Raw genomic sequence first — 22655 nt, 5'->3', positions numbered from 1 at the left:
TAACCGACTTCATTCTTGCTAAACTTGTTATGTAATAATGATGTCGTGCACTTTTTTAAGGATATCTACATATGCAGGAATTCAGTCTCTAGTCTTGTTCGGCTTATTTTTAGCATGAGTAAATATGGGAAACGTTTTGTTGTGCAGGGCTTGGCGTTCACGATCGAGGAGCGGCAGATGCTGGGCATCCACGGGCTGCTGCCGGCGCGGGTCAAGAGCCAAGAGGAGCAGGTGCAGCTCTGCAAGCTCTCCATCGACCGCTACGAGGAGCCCCTGAACAAGTACATCTACCTTATGGGACTCTTGGTGAGCACTCATTTTACTATGGAAATATTTTGTGTTCTGTGCATGTGTGTGCGGTACATATATATCAATCTCCACAACGACATAGCTGAGAAAAAGTGTTTCGTTTGTGTTCTATAAAGTCAAGGGCAATGACATGAATGAAGAATAAAGTTAGTGTTTTGTAGATGGTATTTTTTACTTAATAAATTATATGCCTTAGTAATTAATGTATTTGTCGACATTGAATATAGCGACATGCTTTAATGAGTAGCTTTAGTGAATATTTGAGTAGGATCTTTATCGTATAACTATGCTGTAGTGATAAGTAGATTGAAACCTTCTGATTATGTTTTCTGCAGGACCGCAACGAGCACCTGTTCTACCGCTTCATCGGCGAGAACGTAGCGGAGATGATGCCCATCGTATACACGCCCACCGTGGGGCTGGCCTGCCAGAAGTACGGCCTCATCTACCGCCGCCCGCGCGGCCTCTTCATTACCATCCACGACAAGGGACACGTCTACGACATCCTCAAGAACTGGTGAGTCTTACTTGTTATTTCGATGACCGTTGTGGACGCCGCCCGTCGGAGGCCTCGCCTGTCAAAGGTACGCACTCGTCTACCGCCCATGGATGACGTGATGCCTTGTTCGTGATGTACCTATATACCTAATATAATTATTAACTGTGACATAGCTCTTCAGATAACTGAATGCCCGTATAAGAAAACGGCGTTTATGAACTATTGGTCTTTATTCGTTTTAGGCCTGAGACGGACGTCCGCGCGATCGTGGTGACGGACGGCGAACGCATCCTCGGGCTGGGCGACCTGGGCGCTTGCGGCATGGGCATCCCCGTCGGCAAGCTGTCGCTTTACACCGCGCTGGCCGGCATCAAGCCGCACCAGTGCCTGCCCATCACGCTAGGTCAGTAACAGTAGATAACCGTATACTGTAGCAAGGGTTCAAACCCCCAGCACCCCGTCCGCAATCTGTCCGTCTAGTATAAATGAGAAGCATAATAAGTTACATAATTATTAATTTATTGAAGTTGTCAGTGCAATACCTATTAGAACGCAAAATATTTGTCTGTAGCATGTATAAAATACGAGCTAATTAATTAGAGACTCGCTTGATACATACCTAAAGTAAACATGAGGTAAACCGTTCTAATAAATATTTAATCATTTGCATTTGAAAACGAAAACATTGGTCACGGGTAATTTACAGCTCGAGATTTAAAAAAAGGCCGTGATTAATCAACGTTATAGGTATCCGTGACAAAGTTGTTTGCAGCTTGTTGTTTTTAGTTTCATTCGGCTGTAGATTGGCTTACGTTTGAATCTTATTTTACCTAGTAATAATGAAATATGTTTCCAGACGTGGGCACCAACACGCAGTCCCTCTGGACGACCCGCTGTACATCGGGCTGCGGCACCAGCGCGTGCGCGGCGCCGACTACGACGAGTTCATCGAAGAGTTTATGAACGCGGTCGTGCGCCGCTTCGGCCAGAACTGCCTCATCCAGTTCGAGGACTTCGCCAACGCTAACGCCTTCAGGCTGCTCGAGAAGTACCGTGGCAAGTAAGTGGAGTTTGCATTGTATGGCCCATTCAGAGAGCATCTGAGTGTGAGCTGCACCTTAGCTAATTTAACCAAGTCAACTCCTTACATACTTAATTTGAACGCTGAACATGCTACCCGACCTAAGTAGGTCGATCGGAATTGAGTCAAATCGAAAGTTTTTTTTTGTAGGAGGAATTTTTGCTCAAACTGAAAAATTTACGCAGAGCACACTGCTTAGTGTTGTACCTATTCATTGATTTGTGTTAAGTACCTACTTATAATGGGTGTAAGTACCTACTCCACTTAAGTACCTATTTGTAAACTAGGTAGGTAGTATTGCCTTGGTGCTGTGCAAGGTTAGTCTATCAATAAAATGGTAATTGGACACATGTACACGCAGCCACGTAAGTAAGGGGACGGAGGGGAGTTCAAACTCCCGTCTTAGGACTCAACCAAATCATCAAACTCTATGTGATGCTTACAGAAAATAGACCCATTTCTTCTCTGTATGAAATCCTCAAATTGTGCTATTACTAAGGAAACATTTTCGTCATTGTTACGTTCGCGTTCTTAGTTTTGATTTTTGATAAAGCATATAGACTTTCTATATTTTACGTGCTTCTGTACATGAAAAGTTTCCTGATACCTACATCATGATTTAATCGTAATTTTGGTTAGCAATAAGTAAAATGGTTGATGATTGTGGCCAGGTTTTGCACGTTCAACGACGACATCCAAGGCACGGCGGCGGTGGCGGTGGCCGGGCTGCTGGCCAGCCTGCGGCTCACCGGCACCAAGCTCTCGCAGAACACCATCGTCTTCCAGGGCGCTGGCGAGGTGAGTTCATACATAGGTATATTTTTATTTTAAACGCCATTCTAACTTTGCAGTGATTTTGAAAGAAGGTAACTATTATTTCGTTACAATGCCAACGTCATAATTTCTTACTTTCAACGACCCTTACTTGCATCTTGCACTGTTTGTGTTGTCAAAATTGCCGACGAGCTGTTAAGTTTTTTCACGTTAAATTTAATTCAACTGGGCTGGGACAGTCAATTATTATCTAATGTATCCTCCAAGACCAGTTATTAGTACTTATATGTACAAATTGAAACGCGGTATTAGGTAGGTACCTACTTTAGTACTTACCGTACATAGTTGACTAAGTTGTTTATTTTATCTCATTTCTGTATCGGTTTTCGCAGGCCGCTCTCGGCATCGCGGAGCTGTGCGTGATGGCGATGAAGGCGGAGGGCACGGCCGAGGCGGAGGCGCGCGCGCGCATCTGGATGGTGGACTCCAAGGGGCTCATCGTCAAGAACCGCCCCGAGGGCGGCCTCAACCACCACAAGGAGAAGTTCGCGCAAAACCGCCCCACCATCAAGACGCTTGCCGAAGTCGTTGAAACTGCCAAGCCTACTGTGCTTATCGGTAAGGTTTCTTATAGCATTCAGTTCCAATGCATGTTACACGCCGCTAGCCGATAAGCGCATATGAACAGAGAACCGGACACAGAAACGATACCCAATGGATCTCCATGTCAACAAACGAGACGATTCATCACTAAAAAACTGATTAACTCGCTTAAAACAAACAACAACATACAACATACAATCACGCCTGTATCCCATAAAGGGGTAGGCAGAACACATGAAACTACTAAAGCTACAGTGCCACTCTTGGCAAATAAGGGGTTGAAAGAAAACGAAACTGTGACACTGCAGTGACAGGTTGCCAGCCTCTCGCCTACGCCACAATTTAACCCATATCCCACAGTCGCCTTCTACGACACCCACGGGAAGAAAGGGGGTGGTGAAATTCTTAACCCGTCACCACACAGGTTAAAACAAGCAGTGACGAAAATTAATAATGATTTGGCCAATATCTCTACCTGGGGCCCGTTTCTCGAAAGGTACAAGCCTTGTATTACAAGTGTGTTTCCATGACAACCCATACAATTTGACAGTTCGCGCACTTGTAATACAAGGCTTGTACCTTTCGAGAAACGGGCCCCATGGGGCCCATTTCTCGAAGCTACAAGTTACAATTTACAAGCGGTTGTCAATGTCTAATATGACAAGTTGGAAAGAGACTTCCGCTTGTAACTTGTAACTTTCAGTTTTGAGAAATGGGTCCCAGGTCTTGTAATTTCGGCATCAATGTTAATCCGGATAAATGTCAAGCCATCATATTCGGAAGTCCTCGCTTGCTGTCTTTAGTAAATGTCGATCAGTTGGCTCCGATCCTTTACGCGGGCAGTGTGGTTCCTTACGCGCCGGAAGTGAGAAACTTGGGTCTATTAATGGATAGTGGTCTGTCTTGGGCTCCGCAAGTCTCGGACGTTTGTCGCCGGGTAACGAATATGCTGCGGTCTTTTTACAGGCTTAAACATGTTTTGCCGGTTAGCACGAAAATGCTCCTTATCAGGCGTTAGTATTGCCTGTAATAGATTATGGTGACGTATGTTATACAAACATTACGCAAGCAATTACTAAATAAATTAGATCGTTTGCTTAATAACTGCATCCGATTTATCTACGGGCTCAGAAAGTACGACCATATTTCCAGCTTCCGCCGAAAACTAAACTGGCTCTCGATCCGCGAGCGTAGGTCGTCTAGAATACTTTGCATGCTCTATACTATCCTGTTTGATCCAGCTGCACCAGATTACCTTCGATCTAAATTTCAATTTAATACTCCTCGTCCAGATTGCGATCTTCGTATGTCTCTGAGCCTTAAGCTCGTTATCCCCCTCTATCGCACCGGGTTCATGTCCAACTACTTCGCTCTGCAGCCAATTCGTCTTTGGAACGATCTCCCTCTCTCAATACGACAAGCACAGAGCAAGTTTTCCTTTAAACGTCAATTACGTAAACACTTCTCGCAGGTACACCAACGTTGTTAGACAGTAATGGTTAAATGGGTACTATATATGTATATGTATGTATATATTTTTAGTTAGTTTATGTATGTATGTATAATGATTGTACTTATTTATGTATGTATATTGATGATGCATATAGTACCTATTTAGATAGTGACATGTCTATTTAAATTTCTGTTTTATTTTCCGCACCAATTGTAAGTTTCTGTTTGGTCCAATGGTTGACTGGTAGAGAATGCCTTAAGGCATTAAGTTCGCCATTTGTACTTTATGTTGTGCAATAAAGGTTAAATAAATAAATAAAAAAAGATTGCCCAAGATTACAGTCTTGAGAAATTTGCATAAGACTTGAATTTCACGTATCTAATCGTACACGCGTACCCGTTCGGCTGAGCTTTAGTCAGTTACATTTGACTAGTTTCGTCGAGGTAATTTTGAAAATTTGATTACTCTCGTGTAAGTCGTGTATTAGTAAAACGTGTTAAGTACCTTTTTGTAATTGTTATTACTCTAGGTGCGGCTGCGATTGGCGGAGCGTTCACGCCGGCCATCCTCCAGCGCATGGGCGAGCTCAACGACAAGCCCGTCATCTTCGCGCTGTCCAACCCCACCAGCAAGGCCGAGTGCACCGCGGAGGCTGCCTATTCCAATACTGGTGTAAGTTCATTCATGTCGTATCTGCTTATAGTCAGGGTAGCAACCTCAACGTCAAGCCAGCCATCTTCGCGTTGTCTAACTCCATTAGCAAGGTAGAGTGCACTGCAGAGGCTGCCTAATCCAACATTAACTGCAATACTGAAGCAATTCAGTCAATCAGAAAATTGGTCTAGGTGCATCAAACCTTAGTCGCTTGTGGGAATTGAGAGGTATCGTTTGTCACTCACCAACCAACCAACCTGTGGTTGGTAGTTCGCCGTTTCGAATAACTTTTTCATGTTTTGTTCATAACACAAAAGGGCCTACATGTTCCAATGGCCTAAATGGGTACCACCATAACCGAATTGATTAAACCTATGTTTAATTTGCAGGACCGCGCGATCTTCGCGTCGGGCTCGCCGTTCCCCGAGTACCGCGCCAAGGACGGGCGCGTGCTGCGGCCCGGGCAGGGCAACAACTCGTACATCTTCCCCGGCCTGGCGCTCGGCATCATCTGCGCCGGCCTCATCGACATCAGCGAGGACTTCATGCTGCTGGCGGCCGAGGTATGTTTCATTTCTCATTCGTTTTCCGAAACTAGCATTCATAACTCTACCTAATTGTGTAACTGGGAAAAAGAATCCAATTCTTAGTATGGTACCTACCTTACTGTATTTTTTGAGCGTTTCTTTTTTTTCGCCACTTTTATGAAATGTAATATTTTTGAAAAAAATTATGCTATTTCTACTCAGAATCACTAGCTTTTTCAATCCTAGTAGTTTAAAAAATTGTCCCATACGATTTTTTTTATTTTGTTGCCATTTTCCGTACATGTTGTGTGGGGTAACAAAAGAGGAAAGTAACAAAAATGTATGGAAATTCTGGGACACTTTTTGTCTCCCAGTGAGATTGAAAGTACTCGTGATTCTGAGTAGTATATAGAGATGGGCCGAATATGGACTTTGCCGAATACGAATATTCGGTTCAGATCTTACCGAACCGAACATTCGGCCGAATATTCGGTGCGCTATATTTTTAAAGCTGATTTAGAGTTTAAAACTTTTAAACGAATGGTAATGAAAATAGAACTTTACTATAAGTGTTACTAAGGCGCCTACTGGTCTTATCAATAGATGGATACTTATTATTTTGTTTTTTCTTGACCTATATTTTTGTCATAAAATACGAAATGTTATTGATATTTTTAAGCATATATTTAGCTCTATTTTTGTAGTTCCTTGGAATGTTGAAATAGGATGGCATTATCCGATGAATTACGAAACAACTTGCGTTATTTAACATTTTGTTTATTCGGTAAATATTCGGCAATGTAACCGAACTATTTTGACGACCGGTCTGGCTCAGTCGGTAGTGACCCTGCCTGCTAAGCCGCGGTCCTGGGTTCGAATCCCGGTAAGGGCATTTATTTGTGTGATGAGCACAGATATTTGTTCCTGAGTCATGGATGTTTTCTATGTATATAAGTATGTATTTATCTATTTAAGTATGTATATCGTCGCTTAGCACTCGTAGTACAAGCTTTGCTTAGTTTGGGGCTAAGTTGATCTGTGTAAGGTGTCCCCAATATTTATTTATTATTTATTTATTTATATTCGGCCGAATACGAACATTGACAGAGTTGCCGAATATGCCGAATACCGAATATTTACCGAATATTCGGCCCATCTCTACTGAGTACAATTGACCTAAAATTCCCTAAAAAAAATCAAAATTAAAAGATGTCAAAAAAAAAAAGCTCTTTTGTCCTTTTTGTAAACTATTGTGTTGTTTTATTATTTTTGATTTCGAGTACAAGTAGAACAACAAATTCAACGCAATATTGATGTTGCAGTACTTGCAGTCAAATTACAAATTAAAATATCAGAGTCAACACAATTGGCAAGGGAGGGTCTTGTATACTAATGTGTACTGGTTAGTAATGTAGCAACATGTTGTAGTCTCTGGCGAAGATCGTGTCGGACGAGGACCTGGCGCACGGCGGGCTGTACCCGCCGCTCGAGAACATCCAGGACTGCTCCGTCAAGATCGCCAAGAAGATCGTGGAGCACGCCTACGAGACCGGTAAGTCATTCATTACGGACAATTAGGGCACAGAATATTATAATAGGGCGTCCACAACGTCGCGTGTGTACACGTTGCGGAGCGTTTTATACCTGCACTGCAACAGTGCTCTGTAAAAATAAACCAGCTGACGCTAATGAGAATAAACGTTCTTCTAGGGTTATTTTAGTTAGTGCATTGCCTAAATCAATAGCTTGACTGAAGGTTTAGATAGGTTAAGGTGTTCGAATTTCCGTGTATTAATTCCCATTAACTCTTGTGAGAGGCGTGGCCTTGTAAGGCACTTAGGCGACGCATCTGTCGCGGCGCGGAACGGACGCGGCGCGCGCCGCGGGGGCGCGTCTTACGTCCTTCCTATACAAAATGTACTGAGGAGACGTTTTTTGAATTACATTCAGGCGGCGTGGCGGAGACGTCCGTTCCACGCCGCGAGACATGCGTCACCTGAGTGGGGACGCTGCCTTATGCGGCTGTCACGTTGAATCACTTTGACTGTGTCTTTGGTTTAGTTTTTTAAGAACATTCGAGTCGTATTTTTACAATAATAGTTAGTAGTAGTCACCTGTTCTAATTCCACCTCGCGTCGGCGGGCGGAGGGTCAACGTCACAGTCTATTCTTGTGGCATCATGACGAATTATGTTTTGAGGACACATCTGTCGTGGCGCAAAACCGTGCCAAAAATGTCAATTATAAATGGCCAAAGAAAACATACCTGTCATTTATAATGAATTTGTTTGCAGTTTTCTATATCCAGATTTCGATGATTATTATTGGAATTTGCCGTCTTTTATTCTAAATATATTGCGAAATCTTGGAAACGCCCCGAAATAGACATGTTATTATTTTATTATTACCCCACCTAATTCGTCATTTGTACAACGTAGTATCTAGTGTCCTATTACTACTACCACACCTCGGACACTGGCGATCAAATATATGAAAAAGAGGTGCGTTCCTAGCACACAGTTCAAGCTCGTGTAGGTGAACGCGTACTATGCTTGTATGAGTGAAATATGACAGGTCGACTGTTCGCGTTTTTGACAGGCGGTAACCAAGAGGGGGTGGGCGGCATTTTCAGTGGGGAGCGGGAGTGGCCATACTGTACGATAGTACTCTCTTTATTATAATGTGCTACTACATAAAGTTATGATACTGAGATACCATTAAATACTATTAATTTACGTCGTAGGTAATAAGAAATGCGTAGGTAGGTACTCACCTATATCGATAGATTCGACTTTTACCCTCCCTCTAAATCGATCAATGTTATTGGAATAGTTATCTGATTGGCAGGCAAAGCGACAGTGCAGCCGCAGCCGGTGGACACGGAGGCGTTCATCCGCGCGCAGATGTACGACGTGCGGTACGGCAGCGCCGTGCCGCCCGTGTACTCGTGGCCCAGCGAGCCGCGCGTCGACGTCGTCTAACCTGACGACACCCACACAACCTCCCCCCTACCCCCTGTCCCGGGAATCACTAATTAACCTTCTATTTACCTACATAAGGTCCACAGTACCTACGTCAATGTGGGTAGGAAATCATATTTAAATGTAGGTAGGTACTAAGCAGCTTTTTCTTGTACGCTTGCTAGAGTGCTAAGATGGTAACTGGGAGGTAAATCAGTGATTCGTCGTCATCTTAAAGTCGCTTAAAATGTCAAATATTAATTGGTACAATTTATTACTCCGTATTTTCCATATATGTGTCACAGCTGGATAGATTGGTGCAAAATGTGAATTATGGCGTCTTTAAGATAGGATATGTATAAAATTTTGTGCTATGGGAAACCTCTCTTACCGACCCAAGCTACAATGAATATGAAAGCAGTTTGCAATCTGTGATGCAACGTATATAATTTATTTATATAAACTTAAGTTCCATTTTTTTTAAAGAATTGTCTAAACGAATTTACAAGTTAAAATTTATGTTAATTGCATTTAAGTACGTGCCGAGTAGGCGCTTTGAGAAAATTGTTAGAGCTTTGCTATAAATTAAACGAGTAAATTAAATTATCCCTGAACTACACTTACTGTAGAAAAATAAGTAAATGAAAAACAAAATAGTGAAGGCTCTTATATGTCTTGCAGAGCCAGTGTTCTAATTATCAAATACTGTTTCTAAAATCAGCGATTATTTTATTATAATATAATGACACTATAATATAAGTGTCATATTATGACACTATTGTTTGTGTATAGAGACAAATTTGTTGAAATTATTTAGGTTTATGATTATTTATTTACTTATGAACTGAATTCCAATAAACTGGATTTTTTTTCAACTGTAAACTCTACTTTATTGCTATAAATAGTATCTCGCAAATTGTTCCAGTTTAATGGATTTCAGGCGCTGTTTATGTGTACTTAAAGTTTTCAATCATTTGACGCTGATATTTATAGTTATGTCGATTAATATTCGAACAAAACTTTGTATTAGTTGTAATTGGTGTTATGTTGAAGTTACCCGGATCAAATTTGTGATTTATAATATTTTTATATGAGGTATATTTTATAATGGCTCAGGTTTTAGCTCCGTTCCTTTTTGTATACGCAGAGGTAAAAACCAAGCTAGCGATGTGGATGCTATAACGGCAATAGAGCGGTGTTTATAATAAATTAATGAAATGTTTCACGATGTTTAATTTATAAATAAAATATCGCAAATGTTAGGTGTGAAGTCTGCTTTAGTTTTAAAAGTCCGTACAAAAGGTACCCTTATGTTGAGACTGTCCGTCAGTTCATTATAACCAGATTATAACACTGACAGTCCAGTGTCCCGTATTTGGATCAAGACAAACTATCTGACCTATTCCCTGTAGTCTTACTAGTTGAACCATTGGGAATTTTCTTCCTAATATAAGTACTTACTGATTGTAAGACTGCTTTTTTGTACGAAACCAGACGCGACAACTGTTTCGACGGAGCCCTTCGGGCATCTACAGGTACCTAACAAACCTAACCTACCTATTACCTAGCCCTTACCATAAATTAAATATAACAAGATCATACCATCCCATAAATTAAAATGCGACCGCCTACGAACGCGCTTACACTCCACCACACATAGATGGCGCCACAAAAAAATGCCTTGTTGCCACCGATTATTTGTAGATTGGCATTAAGTGTCAATTCCGAGCCGTAAATCTATGTCAAAAGTGACACTTAACGCCATCTACAAGTATAATCGAAAGCTACAAGACATTTTTTTTGTGGCGCCATCTATGTGTGGTGGAGTGTGAGCGCGGTCTTAGGCGGTCGCATTTTAATGTATGGGATGGTATGATCTTGTTATATTTAATTTATGCCCTTACTATCACTACTATCAGTAAGTCTATTGGGAAGAAAATTCCCAGTGGTTCAACTGGTAAAACTACGCGGTAAGACTAGAGGGAATAGCCTAACTATCTCCAAGTCCATGCCCCATGGGTCACTATAGTACAGTCGCCATCAGATATATAAGAGCGCCCGAGGTACTCAAAAATATCTGAACACGCCTCTATTGCCTAGGCGTTAGAGGCGTGTTCAGATATTTTTGAGTACCTCGGGCGCTCTTATATATCTGATGGCGACTGTACACATAATGACATGTTGACATGACAATGTTCCCTCCTTTTACTAATTTCCTCTTTCTCTAACTCGTGTACACTCTCCGTCGCCGCTCGCCGCAAGAACAGCCATCGGGTATTCCCTCGTCCCCGGGGGAGTAATAATGCATATGTAATTTCAGACCGACAGTCTTTATTTTGAATAATTATTTATAAATACAAATGAGAGGGACCGATTCACAACAAATTACCTAGATTACAACGTCCGACAAAATAATGATCACTTATCACTTCATTATAACGATCTATGTACAACGTGGGCCTCGGGCCCGGCTCGGCTCGGCTCGGCGCTGGCCGGCGACTTGCTGCAGGAGCGTCGTGCTGCAGGAGCGTGCTGCAGGAGCGTGCCGCAGGAGCGTGCTGCAGGAGCGTGCCGCAGGAGCGTGCTGCAGGCTCACCGCGACAGCGAGTGCGAGCGCTCCCGCGAGCCCGCCGCGGCGCCGGCGCGGGCGCGGTCACTGCCTGCAAGGAGCGAGCCACATTACTACACGTCCACGAAAACTTAACTTCGTGCAGACGGAACCGACGACCGGGGCCATAAAACTTCTCATTCACGCTTGCACGCTTACACCTAGATTTTTTTCTAGCACGAACGAAGCGACAGTAGTGACTTTCCTCCGATATTGAGTTCATCGATAACTTATAATATATATAATTATGTAATTAATTGCCTCTACCGAGACAGTGAATCTTGAGTAGTTGCATGTGCTCTGCCTACCCCAGTTAATGTGTGAGTTATGTGTATATGTCACTAATGTTTTACACGTTTGAAAATAAATGAACGATAATAACAAAATCGTTTGGAAAAAAAAACAGCATAAATTGACATTAATAAACTTGTAAGGGAATGCCTTTCCACCAGAGATGCGCTATGCGGATGTGTATGATATCCACCAATCTTGTTCATTGTTCCACTGCTAAACTGATTGGTGGATCAGACGCATCCATAGCAACGTAGCGTAGCACATCTCTGTTGAAAATGCACCCTTCCTAACCCTTAGGCTATTCATCGATATAGGATAATCAATGTTTTTATATTGGCAAGCACTAGACATTCGTGCTAGGAAAAACTCTGGGTATATAGAAATAATGATGTGATTTCGATCCTCGGTCCGGTTTGAGAGTGACATATGTGAGTGTGTTTAGTAAAACGTCCCACTTCGGTTACCATTAACAGATTCGGTTACCATTAGGCGAGATTCACTTTAAGGTTATATGAATAAACAGACAAAGCGGCTTTATAGCAATCGACAAAGTGGGACGTTTTCCCGTGCACACATATTATTATGTGATCACTTAAGAGAGAAACGACACTCCCCTTTTCGAACCACGTTATTTGGAAAGAGAAAATTATCAAAATACCGGAGTCGAAAACGAGATGGTGATGATATGTAGTGTTTAAATGAAATGAATATCGCCGTCGCTTCCTTTGTTAAGAAACGTAAGCTTTAAATCGACTCGAGTATTAAAGAAAATATATACTTAAATTCGACCATAGATAAATTAATAGGAAAGCGGGTAGATTAGCAGCACACCGACAACACAATGTAAAGAATCATTTAAATATCATGTCGCACTATGGTTTACGTAAAACATAAAGAAGCTTCATAAGCGTCTAGAAGTGAAACGGGCCTGACCTAAGGAATGATGGCCTTGTAAACTGGTGTCCTATAACAAAAAACCATTTATCACAGTAATAACACCACATCTGGTCAAAATAGTTTAGAACAACAATCAGAAGTGGATAGCTTCGGTGTGTTATGTATCAGTGCGCCCATGTCGATTATGAGATCACTGTCTTGTAAAAGTTGTAAACAATGCGATCGATATTATGTACATCGTCAATAATTTAGATTATCATGCGCTCAACATTGGACGATGGCCGGGCGTGGACCTCACCTTCCTTCCTATGTAAGACATCGAGAAAAAAATCACATCATCTCGGATAAGGGCCTTTTCTTCCCTGCTACGAGGGAGCAAATACCCTTTTCTGTTCAGGGAAATATTTTTTTACATTTATTATTTGTGTTTGCAAACATTTTTTTTTAACACTTAATCCATACTAATATTACCTACAAATGGGAAAGTGTGTGTGTTTGTTTTTTTGTCCGTCTTTCACGGCAAAACGAAGCGACGAATTGATGTGATTTTTAAAGTGGAGATAGTTGAAGGGATGGAGAGTGACATAGGCTACTTTTTGTCTTTTTCTAACGCGAGCGAAGGCGCGGGTAAAAGCTAGTAACATATAAATTTCCTCATAGGTGATGTGATAAGCGGCTTGTGTCATACGAAGCCAAATGATTCCCACTTTCGGCGTTAATACTCGAACGCCCGAGCCGTAAATATCTCAATTCGTTCCCTCGTTACACAATCTGCTAATTATCATCAAGTCGTAAATAACAAATTTGAAACGGAACATAGTGTGGTGTGGTGCGGTGCGGTGCGGTGTGCGGTGCGAGCGACGCTACAGACCTAGCTTCTGGTGCGCGGGCAGCTTGGCGAAGAAGGGGTGCTTGAGCGCGTCGCGCAGCGAGATGCGCTGGCTGGGCTCGTAGTCCAGCATGCGCGTGATGAGGTCGAACAGCTGCCGGTGCTCCTCGCTGTTGCTCTGTTGGTACCTCTGCGGGGAAACGATTACGGTTCATCGCGAGGTCGGTGCACGTATATTGCCCGTCTGACGACCTTATTTTATTACCGGAGGTCGGCGTGGGTGAGCTATTTTTCTATCGAATTGACATGTATGAACTATGAATTGACGTCATATCAGTATGAAAATAGTTCACCCCCGCCGACTTATGTTTATCACACCGATATACGAAGTTTTTTTTAAGTGGGACAGTTTGGGAAAATCGGAAACTATAGAAGATACAGGGGCACTGTCTAAAGAAACATTACGTAATTATTATTTGGAGCCTGTCGTGTCCCACTGCTGGGCAAAGGCCTCCCCCCAATCTTTCCACTTATCTTATACTTTTAAACGAGCAATTCTTGTATATTTATTTATATATACCGACGATCTCGGAAACCGCTCTAACGATTTCGCTGAAATTTGTTATGTGGGGGTTTTCGGGGGTAAAAAATCGATCTAGCGTAGCCTTAGATCCCGGAAAACGCGAATTTTCGAGTTTTCATGAGTTTTTCTTTCGCGTTAGTAAACGTAAAATATGTCGATTCGAATTTCGATTCCGCTTAACTCAGTCGTACGAGGTCGGTCTAATGTACGCAGATAGATCGTAGGTGTCAGGGTTTCGAATCCCGGCCAGAAATTAAGTTTTTGTTTTTTGTCTTTTTTTTGTTTTTGTATTTATAAGAGTTTTTTTTATCTAAAGACGTGACAATTATATTAAAATAGAACCGAGCGAAGCTCGGTCGCCCAGATATTCTCTATTTAAAGCCGTCTGGCCATTCCTTCAAAAAGGAGTCCAGTTCGTTCCGCCATCGCTGACGGGGTCTGCCAGATCCCGGATTCGTGTTTTCGGGCTCCCACTGCCCCACAACTCGTCCGGCATCCGCAGACGTGACCAGCCAAGTCCCATTTCAGCTTGGCCGCCTTCCGAGCTACATCGATAATTTTCGTCTTGGAGCACAGCGTGGTGTTCCGGACTCGATCCACCAATTTGACACCTAATATGCTGCGCTCCATGGCACGTTGGCAAACCCCGAGTTTGGACTTTTGAGCTTTAGTCAAAGACCAAGTCTGTGCACCGTAGGTCAGAACTGGGAGTATGCATATGTCCATGAGCTTCCGTTTATGTAATATGAGGAAGTATTTTCCTAAATTTGACTAACTTCTGCTGTTCAGATTTTTTTTTAAACGATACAATAAAATGTCAATCTGTGTCTAAAAAAACATCAAAATTATACATTTTTAGGGACAACTCACACTTGGCCAAAATTATGACTAAACCAAAATTGTTTTCCTAAGAAAATACCTAATGTTTCCTTAGACAGTTTCCCTGTAAGGTACAGTGGGGAAAATCTCGACTGGGGGGCAAATGTAACTGGTCCATTTTCAGTAGATTTGCCCCACTGTACCTTATCTTCTATAGTTTTCTATTTCCCCATACTGTCCCGCTTAAAAAAAATACACTAAATACCCGAATATTCTGCGCTCCGGGTGTGAGCGAGACGGTGCCCTCCACGTCGATGTCAAGGGTAACAGAAATGTGAAATAGGTAATATGCGGCGCGTTCTATGTGGAGCGCGCCCTGCGGCGGAGCATGAAGGCACACACGGTTACTTACTAATAATGGTTTGCAGTTTTCTCTGACGTATCTACCGGCTGATGACTTTTCGTCCCAGTCTAATTTGCCGTGGTAAAAGTATTTCGTTCTCGTTTTGCGCGCCATTCTGGAAAGTAAAATCAATATATAAATAACACAGGTTAAGAATTTCACCACCCCCTATCTTCTCTCGTGGGTGTCGTAGAAGTCGACTGTGGGATTTGGGTTAAATTGTGGCGTAGGTGAGAGGCTGGCATCCTGGCACTGCATGTCACAATTTTCGTTTTCTTTCAACCCCTTAATTGCCAAGAGTGGCACTGAGACTTTAGTTGTTTCATGTGCTCTGCCTGTGTGTTTTACTAAAAACGAGGCGGATCGTGGGTAAGGTGTTTTGGCACAGAAACCAGGCGGACAAACATCAGTGCGTACTTTAGGCTATATCACATTAGCGTGTTAGGCCAAGTGCAAATATCAAAATGTAAGGTACGTCTCCTAAGTTGGTATTGTCAACACGCGTTTCAATATTTGTTTCATATTAGACTCTAATCCCATCTCTTTCCTACGTGTAATGTGTCCTATTGTATACACGGTGTAACATGAGGAAACCTAATAATTTTAACAGCGTATTCCTCGTCAAGTCATCACATAAGAAGACTAAAATATCATATAAACTCTTCAGGATTACGCCTACTTTCAGTGCCGTGGCGAATTTTGCTCGACGTCATATAACTCCCCCTCACCCCGCGGGAGGTGACAGATCGTGTGCACTGTATTTAATTTAAATCCAAAGTACAATGGCGAACATAGTGCTTGAAAACTTAGTACGTGGACTCCAGAAGACACTAAACTCTCTGGTAAATAAAGTCAACACTCTGGAAGCAAAGATAGGTGAGCAAAATGACTTAATATTAACACTCTCAAAGCCGATTCCACTTAACGGCCATGAAGATAGCGATGACAAAGCTGACAGCTATTTAAAATCCACCCGCAAATCGCTACCAGCACCACCTGTCACTGCTGCCAAGGTACTACAAGCTCCTAAGCGCCCCGGTCGGGAGGCGAAACAGATAGCGGCCGCCGCCATTAGTGACATTGCAGGTGCGACAAGGAGAAAGAACTCTGGTGGGGCCAGCGGAATGATCGGGCGAAGTAAGAATAGCCTGCCGAATACTCCCGATAGCCTACGGCAATCTGTCATGAGTGTTGGGGCCACGAAAACGGCGACCGGTGAAGTTGACACGGACACTTCCACCCCTGCTACACCTACTGTACCAAACCAAGACCCCATTGTGCAAGATGATGATGACGACGGCTCATGGAAGAGACATTCAAACAAGAAAAAAAGAAGAACCAACAAAGTTGTAGTTGGGACCGGCCAGTCTGACGCGGACATTCAAACTGTAGAATCTATGAAATATATTCAAGCATGGGCTTTTAAGCCTGAGACGACAGCGGAAAATATCATGAACTTCCTCAAAAAAGTTGATAAGTCTGCTGAATATTTCGTTGAGAAGAGGAAAATAAACACTAACAGGCACGCCTCATTCATCATTGGAATGCCCGAAAGTCTGCTCGAGCGGTTTACTTCGCCGGCGGTGTGGCCGCACGGAGTGAAGATTGCGAACTGGTTTCGCGTGCACCCCCGCCGCCCCGCCCGGAGCGGCTCGCCCGCGCGCCGCGACCACTGCAGCCCGGCCCCAGTCGACGGCGCATCTCCCAACACGCAACAAACAGGTGCAACGCATGAATAGTGAATGTGACAAACTGCATATATTATTGCAAAACATTAGATGTCTACGCAGTAAAACTACTTCTGTTGAAAGTATACTTCAGGGAGTTACTAAATATGACTTACTATTAATAACTGAGCACTGGTTAACATCTGATGAAATTGCTGTTACGTGTTTAATGAATTATAATTTAATCTCTAGCTACTGCCGTAAAACTCGTCTTCATGGCGGTGTTGGTATATACGCGCATAATAGTGTTCCTGTATTAGATAGAAGTGATTTAGTCATGAAATACTCAATTGAAATGCACATTGAGGTAGCGGCAGTGCAACTTGTAAACTCAAATATTATTGTTTTGTGTGTATACCGTTCCAATACGGAGGGCGACTTGAGCATATTTATTAATCAGTTGGAACTACTCCTGAATGAAATTAGTCAGGATGGTGCAAACATCGTTATAATGGGCGATTTTAATGTGGATTCCTTGAAACGATCGAAGGAGATCAGGTTACTACACGAACTATTTGCTAGGTATAACATTTCTTCTAGGGTAAACTTCCCAACTCGGATACAGGGTGAATCCAAGACTAGCATAGACCATGCGTATACGGACTTGCCCTTCGATCGCACCAAGTCCTATCCATTGGAATTTAATTTAAGTGATCATTGCGCGGTTTGTATTGTTATATCAACACTTAAAAATATGTGTACCTCGCGCTGGGTTAAAAAACGAATGAGTAACGGATCCTATTTGCAAAAATTTACTGATTTTTTAGAACTACACGACTGGTCTAAACATTATGACGTAACACAATTTAAATTTGATGACATTTACGACTTGTTTATAACGAACTTTAATCTACAATGTCCCTTTAAGTCTGTATTGGTGCGACCTAAGGACGCTGTTTGGAGTACTGACGAAACTACAAAAAGCAAACAGTTTATTCTGCTGCTCGGAATGCTCACGCGATTCTTCCCTTTAGATTCTAATCTAACTCAATTAATTAATATTTATAAATGTCAACACAATAGTTTACTTTCTAAAACTCGGCAGGCTTTTATAAATAAAAACATAGAATCCAGTGAGAATAAAAGTATTGCCTTATGGAATTCAATTAAATTAGAAATAAATAAGGTTAAAGTTTTTGGAGATAACTTTAGTGTATTACGGCGGGCGGTGTGTGGGCCGCAGGGCTCCAACCGCGAGCTGGCGGACGCGCTCAACCAGCACTACCTGGCCGTGGTGCGCGACACCCCCGCCCGGCCCGACGTAGCCGAGGCTCTGAGACTATTGCGCGCCTCCAGACCACCCGTACCTAATACTATGTTCATGACTCCCTTTACGACACCTGAGTTAGTTAAAATTATTAAAAATATTAAATCAAAGGCCACCAGGGACGTCGATGGGGTTCCAACTTCCGTCTTGCGCAAACTACCTATTACTTTCCTAAACTTGTTATGCGACCATTTTAATACATCAATATCGAGCGGTTCTTATCCTGACGCCTTAAAAAGAATAAAAGTAACACCTGTGTATAAAGGTAAGGGTAGCAAGACGGAATTGAAGAACTATCGTCCGATATCGTTGGTCCCCACGATCTCTAAAATATTCGAAGTGGGAATTTGTGATAGGTTGATGCACTTCTTCAGATCGAATCAATCGTTATGCTCTCAGCAGTATGCTTATCAGGCTGGCCGATCGACGGTGGAGGCTACACGTGAGGTGATCAATAGTGTGCTAGGCAGGCTAGAAAGCAAAAAACGAGTCGCTGCTATACTGTTTGACCTATCTCGCGCTTTTGACCTTGTGGATCACAAACTGATGGCAGTAAAACTTGAGCACTATGGTGTACGAGGGGTAACCTTAGATCTCATCATTTCCTTCCTGAGCAACCGTTCACAAAGGACGGAAGTGGCTGGGGACGCTTCGGAACCAGGTAATATTGGCGATCGCTCAGTTCCTCAGGGGTCCAACGTCGGTAATACGATATTCTTATTACTAATGAATGACTTGCCATTCTTGTCCTCTCACACGCAGCTCGTTATGTATGCAGACGATATCTGTGCTGTAGTAAGTGGGGAATGTGAGGGTGAGCTCCGCATCAATGTCGAAGCGGTAATAATGAAGCTCTTGCGTTGGTTCACCGCAAACGGTATGCAGCTAAACCTTGAAAAAACGAATATCCTTGAATTCTCGCTGACCACATATGGGACTACAAGTTTAGCCCCTGTAGTAATACAAGGTACCAAAATTGAGGCCGTGAGTTGCGCTAGATTTGTAGGCTTCACTGTGGATGGTAAACTGCAGTGGCGGGAACACATCGATTCCCTCTGTGCCAGATTGAATTCTGCCTATTATGCCGTAACCAGACTCAAAGGCTCCCTGTCACAGAGTAATCTGCTTTCTGCCTATTACGCTTACTTCCATTGCCATATTTCTCAAGGAATCGACCTTTGGGGTTTGGCTGCAGATCGGGATCGCCCTTTTATAATACAAAAAAAAGTCGTCCGTTCTATGTGCCGCGTACCGCCCGACGAACCGGCTAGGGACCTCTTTATCAAAATGCGAATCTTAACGGTTCCCTCACTCTTTATATTCGAAGTGGCAAAACTAATCCGGCGCAGCATACCATACACCACCACCGCCAGCACAGCGCGTGAGTCATCGAGGCGACCGCAGGTACTAGTAATACCTAAACATAGACTTGCTAAAACAGGTAACTTCTTCACGATCATAGGCCCACGCCTTTATAACAGGTTACCGTCGGACATAAGGGATGTTGCGTCTGATATCATTTTTATAAAGAAACTGAAGTGTTTCCTAACCCAGAAAGCATTTTATTCGATTAAAGAATTCATGGAAGGGTAGTTCCTATTGTTATCTTACATTGCCCTGACGTATTGGAATGGACGCTATATAGACACAATAAGAAATGTTCAATGTTTAAAATGATAACTAATTTTATTTTTAAATTTTATTCTTTTATTTTTAAATTTTATTCTTAAATTTTATTTTTTATTTTTAAATTTTAATAACAAATATTGTAAATAAATTGTTTAATACCTAAGTTCTATGAATGTATCCATGACAATGTATGATTAATACAAATAAAGAATATGAATATGAATAACAATTTATCTTTCTTTTGTCTTCAGAAATGCGTGGTTAAAATCTTTCGGTTTCCTTGTGTTACACCGTGTATGTTTACTCTGAATTGGTGTAGGGCAAGCGGAAGCCCGGCGGTCGGCATCTGCGCTACAAGGATGTGCTCAACTGCTCAAACGCCACCTGACTGCTAGTAACAGCAATCCAGAGCGTTGGGAGGAGCTTGCTACAGACAGGGGCGGCTCACTCCGCGATTCTATCGCCGCGCTACAAGTACATCCTGGCGGCCGCGAGTTCGCGGCCTACTCAGGGGTGGCGCGCGTTCTCACGGAATGCACGTTCGCACTTTCTATTGTTATTTTACGTCGCGAGGTTTTTTTAAGCGATGTCCGCGTGTGGAATGGCTAATAATACTTAGTTAAATAGACATATTGAATAATAGTACATTGTGCAACAAGGGGAGTAAGTTGAATATTACTAACGAGAGTAAGTTAAATCGCGACGGCTTGCCGGAGCGATTTAAAGACTCGAGTTAGTAATATTCATACTCCCCGAGTTACACACAATGTTTTTCATTGCTACAGACAGGTCATCTTGGCCATCTACCATATTTATCTACGTTTATACTTACAATACAGTCTAAGACCAAGTTCGGCCTGGCCAGCCACATAAGAGCCCATATCGGGCAAAATAATTCATAAATTTCATAATATGCTGAGGTCGCCGTCATCGAAACCAATGAGGAGGACTTATATTGTAATGTGTCCTAGTTTTCCAATACAAAAACAGTTTTAAAATGCAGAATTCCCGTTTCAAGATATTATTATGTAGATGCGGCACCAGGGCTTGAAACCAGTGTTTTCTCAATGTTAAAATATTTGTAACCCGACGAAAAAATCGTAGTTTTTAGTTTGTTATTTTAGCACTTTCGCAGTGCCCTCTAGGCGGACGCTCAGGGCAGTGCCAAGTAACTTTTGTATACGCGAATAAAATTAAATCTACTACCTCATCTGTTTATGCACCCCGTTTTATCACAATGCATCCAACGGGGAATGAATAAGGTGACACTAATAAGCTAAATCATCAACACTTATTGTTTTTTTTTTTAAATCACTTATGGTGAAGTAAAAACACGCTGCTTGTACGTTTAAGAATCATTTCTTCATTTTTACAAGCTTTTATTCAAGTTGCCTTGTTAGTATGTTAGTTTGGGTCAAAACGTAGAAGCTAAATTTGACCCACTTCCCGGTTTCTGATTGCGCTGAAAATTTGCACACACATGTAAAACACGAGACAATGCAAAATTATGGTATCATGGAGCTGGTCTGATGATGGGGCAGAAAGGTGGTCATAAGAACTCTGTTATGAAACGTCGTATCCCCATCGTGTAAGGGGTTTTTAGAAACGTCTCGGAGAGCAGTAGATGACTGTTGAAAGAAAGGTACAGTTGGCGATAAAAGCTTGTGCCAAAAATGAAATTTTTTGCTAAAAAACTTATTACCACATACCCACGTAATAATCAGAAGTAATTAAAACCTTTCTGTTAGTGTCCGCCCTGCAATGGCGAAAATGCAATGTGTGCCCGCCAGGCGCGCTCTTCGCCGTGTCCTGCACCACTGTCCAAGCACGGCTCCTGCGCGCCTGGCGGGAGCAGCCGGCATTTGAGAAAACATTACGAGTGCCTATCAGGCGGGCACTTGCTTGCGAAAATGTTAATCGTCAACATTATGAAAAGTACTTATAAAATAATTGAAAAATATCGGTGTTTCTGTTTTTTGAAATAGCGGTGTTTGAGGGCGTGGCACATTAGCAAGCGAGCTAGTTTACCTGTAGGGGATGGGCCCCAGGATGCGCTCCATCATGGCGAGGTGCTCGCGGTTGTCGTGCGTCTGGAACAGCGTGATGCCGAGGTGCAGCTCGAACATGATGCAGCCGATCGACCACACGTCGCACGGCTGCGACCACCCTAATTCTGAAACGTTACAAATATACTACTTTATACATTGTATTTCATTTGCTTTCCCAATTGTTGTCACGATTACATAACTTGTAATTAAGTAAAAAACCCAAAATAATACAATAATTTAAATATAAAAATTAAAATCTTTATAGCTTATTAATGGTCAAGCAAATAGCATTGATATTACATGAGATACGAGGCAAGTAAACAGATAGTGGCCTCTGTGTTTAGGAATGCAGTAAAAGTAGGTATGAGAAATGAAGGTCAAAGAGCTCATATCTAACCCATGATAACAATATTGAATAATATTATGATGGCCTGGTAGATTTAGCTATAATGAAGTCACATGAGATTATATCATGTACATGAGATCTTTAACTGGTGGCGGTATCCGATATTTATAATAAATATCAAAATACATATGATAATAAATATGAATACTAAAACATAACATTTAGTAGAAAAACAGTAACAAACACAAAAAAAACTATACTTTTCACAATTTTACATTTTTTAAAACCATTTTTGTATTGCAATACTTACAATATATATATATATATATATATCGGATATATACCT

The 22655-nt window shown here is 42.2% G+C and overlaps 2 protein-coding genes across 12 annotated transcripts in view; one reads left to right on the top strand and one right to left on the bottom strand.

Annotated features, from left to right (window-relative positions):
- The window catches only part of LOC125235738 (NADP-dependent malic enzyme-like), a 49881-nt gene extending 39800 nt beyond the window's left edge, over window positions 1–10081 (top strand). The window contains 11 exon segments of the mRNA XM_048142317.1: window positions 148–306; window positions 645–826; window positions 1051–1211; window positions 1665–1685; window positions 1688–1868; window positions 2561–2687; window positions 3056–3281; window positions 5249–5391; window positions 5763–5936; window positions 7329–7452; window positions 8747–10081. Coding sequence (XP_047998274.1) covers window positions 148–306; window positions 645–826; window positions 1051–1211; window positions 1665–1685; window positions 1688–1868; window positions 2561–2687; window positions 3056–3281; window positions 5249–5391; window positions 5763–5936; window positions 7329–7452; window positions 8747–8880 — 1632 coding nt within the window. The 3' untranslated portion in view covers window positions 8881–10081.
- A 1089-nt stretch (window positions 10082–11170) lies between these two features.
- Window positions 11171–22655, bottom strand: part of LOC125235652 (serine/threonine-protein kinase Doa) — a 117872-nt gene continuing 106387 nt past the window's right edge. For 10 of the 11 annotated variants that reach the window (XM_048142277.1, XM_048142285.1, XM_048142267.1 and 7 more), the window contains 4 exons: window positions 21944–22088; window positions 15302–15407; window positions 13530–13677; window positions 11171–11519 (listed from right to left, as the gene is read on the bottom strand). In XM_048142277.1, coding sequence (XP_047998234.1) covers window positions 11452–11519; window positions 13530–13677; window positions 15302–15407; window positions 21944–22088 — 467 coding nt within the window. In that variant the 3' untranslated portion in view covers window positions 11171–11451. Of the gene's footprint in view, window positions 11520–12694; window positions 12726–13529; window positions 13678–15301; window positions 15408–21943; window positions 22089–22655 lie in introns of all 11 variants that reach the window. The other variant, XM_048142265.1, reaches the window with a different exon arrangement.

The sequence above is a fragment of the Leguminivora glycinivorella genome, chromosome 2 (genome assembly GCF_023078275.1).
Source record: "Leguminivora glycinivorella isolate SPB_JAAS2020 chromosome 2, LegGlyc_1.1, whole genome shotgun sequence".
NCBI classification, from domain to species: domain Eukaryota; kingdom Metazoa; phylum Arthropoda; class Insecta; order Lepidoptera; family Tortricidae; genus Leguminivora; species Leguminivora glycinivorella.
Note: the sequence above shows the minus strand (reverse complement) of the source record. Positions and strands in the feature narration are given on the sequence as shown.